Source organism: Arachis ipaensis, chromosome B9 (genome assembly GCF_059453495.1).
Source record: "Arachis ipaensis isolate K30076 ecotype BB chromosome B9, ASM5945349v1, whole genome shotgun sequence".
NCBI classification, from domain to species: Eukaryota; Viridiplantae; Streptophyta; class Magnoliopsida; order Fabales; family Fabaceae; genus Arachis; species Arachis ipaensis.
Window position 1 is genome coordinate 127,253,683 of NC_142444.1, and position 7,538 is coordinate 127,261,220.

The 7,538-nt window shown below is 31.8% G+C and overlaps 1 protein-coding gene across 1 annotated transcript; it reads right to left on the minus strand.

Annotated features, from left to right (window-relative positions):
- Window positions 1–2,685: 2,685 nt before the first annotated feature.
- LOC107615845 (protein SIEVE ELEMENT OCCLUSION B-like) lies at window positions 2,686–7,279 on the minus strand. Its single transcript, XM_088499747.1, has 7 exons — window positions 7,037–7,279; window positions 6,666–6,731; window positions 5,712–6,142; window positions 5,521–5,609; window positions 4,856–4,998; window positions 4,078–4,584; window positions 2,686–3,463 (listed from the first exon to the last, which is right to left on the minus strand). Exons 1-7 carry the CDS (start codon window positions 7,202–7,204, stop codon window positions 2,858–2,860), a joined length of 2,010 nt encoding a protein of 669 aa, XP_088355873.1. The 5' UTR covers window positions 7,205–7,279; the 3' UTR covers window positions 2,686–2,857.
- Between the last annotated feature and the right edge of the window lie 259 nt (window positions 7,280–7,538).

Below are 7,538 nucleotides of genomic sequence, written 5' to 3' on the forward strand. Positions count from 1 at the left end.
AACGATAATCACAATTTCTTAACCTATATGTTCCTAAATTTATTTTCTAACAATAATAATAATAATTCTATAACATATAATATTTACTTCATTTAAATATATATTCCTAAATTTCTAAAAATAATAATAATAAATCTGAAATATAAAAAAAATTTAAAAACTAAACTTACATAACCAGGGTGGCTGAGATAATGTATAATATGAAGTTCATGACGACTAACATCTTTATATTTTTATTTTTTTGGCATTGTGAATTTTTTTCTTCAAGTTTGCATGAAGAACAAGGGGTTTTGGAGGCTGAAGAAGAAAAAGCGAGGAAAGGGATTGCTACTGGGGTTCACTATGAAAGTGACACGGAGGAAGTGAGTTGAGGTTCCAGGAAGCATGTTGGTATAAGGGGGCACCGCTCTGGAGGGCAATGAACGCGCAACATGTGGCTGAGACCGCACAAATCAGACGGTTCGAGTTGTGCCCTCTAATCGGACCGTCCGAGTTCCTACCACCAAATTATCTCTCCGTCCGATTTCAGTACTTCTGACATCACATGCAGGTAAAGCACCCATGTTCTCCATAACGCGGTATCACACCAAACTTCTCTCCATATAAAATAAAAAAGTGGAAAAAGAGAAGTGATTTTTTTTTTGTATTGAAGAAGTGATCGTTTCTTTTTTTTGTTTAATTACTCTGTTGGTCTTTGTAGTTTCGCAAAATTTTCAATTAGATCCCTATACTTTTTTTTTCCTTTTAATTGGGTCCCTATACCATATTAAATTTTTTAATTAAGTCCTTATTAACGGTAAAAATTAAAAAAACGTTTATAAAATATAAATTTACTAATTTACCCTCACCCCTTCTCTTCTTTTTTTCACCCTCACTTCCATCATCTTCTCGACCTCTTTTTCTGTCTCCACCCTTTTTCTACCAACAAGCTCCCTTCTTTCATGGCAGAAATGGTCTTACAACACAAATTTAAAACTAAAATTTTTGCCATAATTAATTTTTAGCATGATCAAAAATAGAATTTTTGTCATGACATAATTATTTAATTAGAAACAAAATACATATATAATTAAAACTCATAATCAGAATTTTTTAACACAATCAATTTTGCTACATCTTTTTTCATGTAAGCAATTGAGATTGGCTTTGATTTTGAACTTAATAGTATACGAGATGTGCATCCAAGTGTCTACGATTTCCAATGAATAGAAAAAGGATAAAAGAGATGAGAATTGTGTGAGGCGTGAGACGTGAGCATCTTTTACAGCTTTATTGAGTCAGCATCGAAAGATGGACAATGGCAAACAAATGAGGGAGGTGCAAATATTATTAAAATATTTTTGGTAATCCAGTTTTACATTAAAAATCGGAGCCTCTAAGTTCGAATTGTTTTCCCCCAATTCTAAAACCAAGACAATGTGAAAAAATCGAATAAGGAGGTGGAAGAAGAAGTTATAAATACAGAAAAGGGAAAAATGAAAAGAGATTTTTGCAAGCCATTAATTGATATTAAAGAATAAGAAGAATGAAAACAGAGAGAGCCACCAAAATAGAAATGAGAAAAAGAGATCGAGGAAACCGCAAAGGAGTAATGAAAATAAATAAGCGAGTTTTCGATTTCCTACAGAAGAAGAAAATGTAAGGAAGGAGAGAAAAAGAGATGAATCAGAGAAGCTATAGCCAGCAGATAGAAACGAACATCAAAATTGGATTCACCGCTGCAAGGTTGCAATGAGGAGAATCAAACGCACACAGTTCCAGCTCTGATTAACTTTGTTTAGTTTCTCACCTAAATCTGGTTCCCCTGTCGCATGAGACGGAGAAAGCTTCCCGATTTCAGTTCCTATGCTCTGCAGAAATGCGAATCTATGTCTAAAATCCAAATAAAGACGATATTTCAGAGCTTCTGTCTCCGACTATGGCTGTAAAATCCAGTCGGCCACGATCGTCCCTGTAATACAGGACTATCGAAGTTCAGAACTCCAAAATCCGTGATTTTTCAAGAAAAAAATGGTGAGAATGAAGGTGAGAGAGAGAGGCTGGAGTAGAGGAGGGAGACAGAAAGGTGGAAGAAGAGTAAAGGGTTAATTTTGTCATCTTCAAAATAAAAAGGGAGACACAATTTATGAATTTAGAAAAAATTGAGAGAATATTCAATTTAGGAATGGAATATTCTGTTAAATCAAACGGTTTTATTACGGTAGGGATCTAATTTAAAAAAAAAATTTTGGTGCAGGGACCCAATTAAAAGGAAAAAAAGTAGAGGGATCTAATTGAAAATTTCGCGAAACTATAGGAGAGAATAATTAAACATTTTTTTTTTGGATATTAAAGAAGTGATCTTTAATCGTCATGGATTAAGCTTTCTTTTTTTACTTATGGTAATATAGCTCATGGGCCATAGGAGAGGCCATGCATTTTTAAAGGGGGCTACTCTTTTATTATTTTTTTTATAAAGAATTTTTTTTGAGAGGCCACTGCCTCCTCTCCGTAATATGAAGTTTCGTCCCTGTTTGTACCATATAATTTGCCAATAATAAAATAATTACTTTATCTTTTAAGAAAAAGTTAAAGAGATTTTAGTTAATAAATTTAAATTAAATTCATTTAACAATCTATTTATCTAAAAAATAAGAAAATAATTTAATTATAAAATAATTAAATAATATTATTAAATTAAAAAACTGACAAAAGCTGAATTTTAAGCTATAGGTAGCATTTTTTAACATAATATTTGTCAAAGATAAATTTGCTGGTATTTGACATAAACACGCATACTTTAATTTCTTAATTATATAGTAACAACTAACTAGGAAAAAGCATTAATTAAAGCAAGCTTGGAAAAGCAAATTGAAATTCAGTAACCGCAGTAGTTGGGATCATCATGATCACGGTGGCAGCACTTGTAATTGACGGAAGTAACCTCCATGACACGGCCGCAAGTAGGATTTGGGCAGGTAATTGTTGCAATGACACTTGAGCTATTGATCACGGAGCAAGGTTGTTGACGTTCAGATATCTCGTTTTCCTTATTATGATAGTATTCCGTCAATGGAATGTCAAACCCCTCTTTGATGGGAACTTTATCCTTCCAATTCTGGAATTGAGAAAGGGTTTGATACATGGGGTCGCCATGAGCAAAGAGCTTGATGTTTCTGCCTTTGGTGAGAATGACCCATCCCTGTGGATCTCTCTTGAGGCACAGCAAGTTTCTTGCAATCTCTTGGATTTCGCAGTTGAGGGGATCCTTGTGCTGCTTGTTTTTCTGGCTCTTCCTTTCTACGCTCACCCAGAAGCTGAAAACATCGTTGCTGGGACTTCTTTTTCCTAGATTATGGTAATCTATTTCCACATCTGCTGCTTCTATGTCCTTATTCTTCTTCAGTTTATTCACTCCACTTGTGAATTTTTGGACCCAGTTGTCGCTGCCTCCATATATGAACACGTATTTTTCCCGTTTCGGCTGAATCAAACGGTAAAATTAAATAGGAAAAGTATATATGCATGTTGAGAAACAACCAAAATAAGCAATTAATCAACCGACAAATATTTGCACCTTCAAAATATGAAGATTGGGGAGTTAACATTCTTAGTGAAAGGAAAATAAAAAATTGACATGTGTTTCTCTAAAAGATTATACTTCTAAAATTTGATATAATTTTGTATTTAACATCTTAATATTAAAAAAAGAAACAAAGAAACCAACTAATAAGTTATATTCTCATTTTTTTGTACAAAGGATGAAGAGGAAAATAAAATTATTTATTAAAAAATTATTAGAATAATATTAGTTACTTATTTTTTTAAATTAAAAATAATTTTTTATTATTGTTTGGTATATTTATCCTATACCTTAATTAATAAGTGTGAATAAAGTAAATATAAAAAATAAGAGTTTAACTTTAATGCGCTTATATAAAATAATTTATATGGTTGTTAAATTATTCTAATTTTTTATGACAATTTTTTTTGTAAATAATATAAAAAATAATTATTATTACTAGTAAGACATTACGTGATGGATGTAAAACTGTAAATGCAAAACTAGTACCAAAATTAACTTTTATAATTAATTACCTCTATTGTAGGATTGACTTTCTTAATGGCATCCCAAAGCCAAGTCCATTTTTTATCAAGAGCAGTTCCATCTTCTTTCCTGAAAGGAAAAGCATCGATCCCCCATTGAAAGATCAAGTCCAATGCGTTTTCATTTATCCTCCTCCCATGAGGACCCAAAACTGGAATAATAGGTCTGTCATGGATATCAAATCCGTAAGGACGAACAAAATCATCTTCTATTATCCTTCTGCCTGGCAACTCACCCAAGTACTCCACTGAATACCATTTGATGTTATAATTCCTCTTCAGATTCTTGAACCGTTCCTTACTCCCTTCTTCCCACTTATGCACTATTGGGATCCACAGAATCTTAAACTCATCTCTATGATAACCCCCCTTCTCTTTCTTGTCGTTGTTTGCCAGCAACCCATCGTAGATAGAATTTACGAGCCGAATCTCATCCTCAATTCTGTCCAAGGTCGAAATGAAGAGTAACACGTATTTCCCCTTGAAGATCTCCACACCCTGTTATGATATTTGATGGATTTTCAATAAGAGAAAGTTCAGAGCTAGCAGATTACATCAGATTTTAGTCAGCATTTAGTTTTTAAAACGTGTTATATTTAGATTTTGTTTGAACTTATGTACAAAACAATTAGTGCTGACTAATAATTAACAGCCTAAACTGATAAAATATGCTAGTTATATGTAGTACTATTGTTTCAATAATTAATATCATTCGATTAACTCTCCAATAAGAATGCAAATCAAAGAGAGAAAGTTAAAGTAAAGTGACCTTTTTAACTTGATCGAGGCCTTCATGAATTTGGGGTTGCGGACCAGTCTTAGGGTCCATGATCAAAGCCCTCAAAACTTCTACAATATCTTTAGGATTTTCAATTATTTTTCTTCTACGAACCTGGGAATCACCTAGGTGCTCTATACCAAATCAAAGAAACGCATTTCTATTAGCTGAAGGAAGGAGCTACCTACTAGAGTAGGAAAAAATTAATTAACCAATGCAATTGTATTATATAAAAAATTCTTAGTTGTTTTCCTAATAAACAAAATAATTTACTCTCTCCAATAAATTTATAGGATGTATATTGAACTGACTTTATTAAAATATCTGACAGTGACTTGTTATTTAATTAATAAATTAGCAAAAGAATTATAATTTATTGCCAAAAAAATATATAAAAATTGTTACTGTAAGTAATTATATATATATTGATAGATTCTAGTATGGTTAGGTTATTCTGATCACGATAATTATATAAAAAGTGTGGTTAAAATTAAAGTTACATTTCTTATATTTTAATAATATTTTTTTAACAATATTATTTAAAAAATATTATTTAATAATAAAAAAATATTACTTTAATTTTAACAATATTTTTTAAAATATCATGGCCATCATACCCTACCTACCGAAACATAACCATACGCATATATATTAACCTTTCTGCTTCATGCATGTTTCCAGATACCCTGCCAAACTGTCATCAGCCATAGTAAGCTTCTCCTTAAACTCTGACAAAGTATAGCTCCTAAAAAATAGAAAAAAAAAAATTTAAAAGTATTACACCATAGAATAATTCCAATGAAAGTATATTCAATCTATATGGATGCAAATGAATGTGTTAACTTACGGTGATGGTGAGAGGAGGTTTGCTGTGGAAGCAACAATGGAAGCAATGGTCCAATAAACAAGGAGAGGGATGGATTTTAAGGCGTCATTGAGGGCAGGAACATCTTCTTCTTCAAAGTCTTCGGCGGACAAGTCAGCCCAGTGGTTGATGTGAAAGAGCACTGCTTGGCCTATGTGTCTCACCAACTCCGTCACCTGGTTCGCAGACTCCTTCCGGATTTGGATTTGGTTCAGCTGTCTCAGTGAGGTTCCCGCAACGTCCGATGCTGCAGGTAGAACTGCCCTGTCCAGGTACACAAAGTTGCCGTATTCCAAACAGAATGCCGCTAGCGTTATCATCACCTTTGCGTCCCAGGAATAGCGCCTCAACTGCTGCAGAATCCACATTGTTGTTTGGTGCGCGCATAGCTTTGAACTCTGCGTCGCTATCATCTATATTCATGGATCATGAAAACAATAATAACTATCACAAAAATTTATTTCAAAAAGAATCAGTAGAACCAGCAAATTTTATAATTTATAACTATTAATTATTTATTATTAATATTTTTAATGGTATAAAATTATAATTAATAGTGTAGGATTATTCATTTTTTTTATTAATTAAATGCTAATCAAATTTTAATAAAAATTCTAATCTCAAGATTTTTTCTTTTAGAAATTTCAGAAATTTAAATAAATAAAAAATATATAAATAATTGTATTTTTAATATACTTTTCATAAATTTTTTTATTTTTAATTCTTGTAAAATTTGCATATGTACTGAATTTTGTCAACAATGAGTCAACGACTAAATATAGATTCTTTTTTATTATAAAAATTTTGATATTATATTATAAAAATATTTTTTTAAGCATTTAAATTAATAAAAAAATATCTAAATAGTTGTATCTCTAATCAAATAATAATCCTCCACACAATAAATATGTTAGATTGCGAGCAACTATATAATACCTGGCAAGAAACCAGCTTCAGTGTGAGGAATTCAGGCTTTGAAAGAGGTGGCGGTAGTGGATGACTCTGTAGGGCAAGTAAAAGAACAAGTATTAATTTTTGGCATCGCATATTTAGAAAAAGTATAGGTAAATTATTCTTAACCAGCTAATTTTAAATAATTATAATTAATATTTATTAATTTTATATTTTCAAAAAATAAAATTTAAATAATTACTAATTAATAACAATTAATTAGTATAAACTGTAATTTAAAAATACTTGTTGCCTTGTTGTTGATTAGACATTGTTATTTCTAATGCCGTCATTTGCGCACTACAGCCTATGTAACATTAGTTAGCTAGAACGAATAGTGTAAATTATTTAATTACCTGATTACTATTAGGTAGAAGTATGTTGGAGACAAGTTCATAGAGGATTTTGGTATCGCATTCCACATCACTGATGACATGTGTGAGGTAAACTTGGTCAAGGATGTTATCGTCATTGAATTCAAAACCGTCGTCCGTTTTCTTCGTGGCAGCAATGGTGCTTGCCATTGTTACGATTGATATTCACTCTCCTTTCTTTTCTTTTGTATGTGTGAAGTTAATTAGGAAATGATTATTATATTGTGCCTTATTGCTATCCAAGCTATTTATAGGCTTTCACTCCCTCAGAGATCAGACTATAAAACTTGCATATAGAAGTAATCTGTAGAAATAAAAAATAAAGAGGAAAAGAAGAGACTAACACACATCATTATTTAGAAGAGAATAATACATAAAGCTAACTAGCTACGGCATAGCTAGCTTCTAGTATAATGTGGTTGCTGGTGGTCCATTTCATGGTGTGGTGTGAAACACATGCTGCCCAGCATATACCCTTATTATG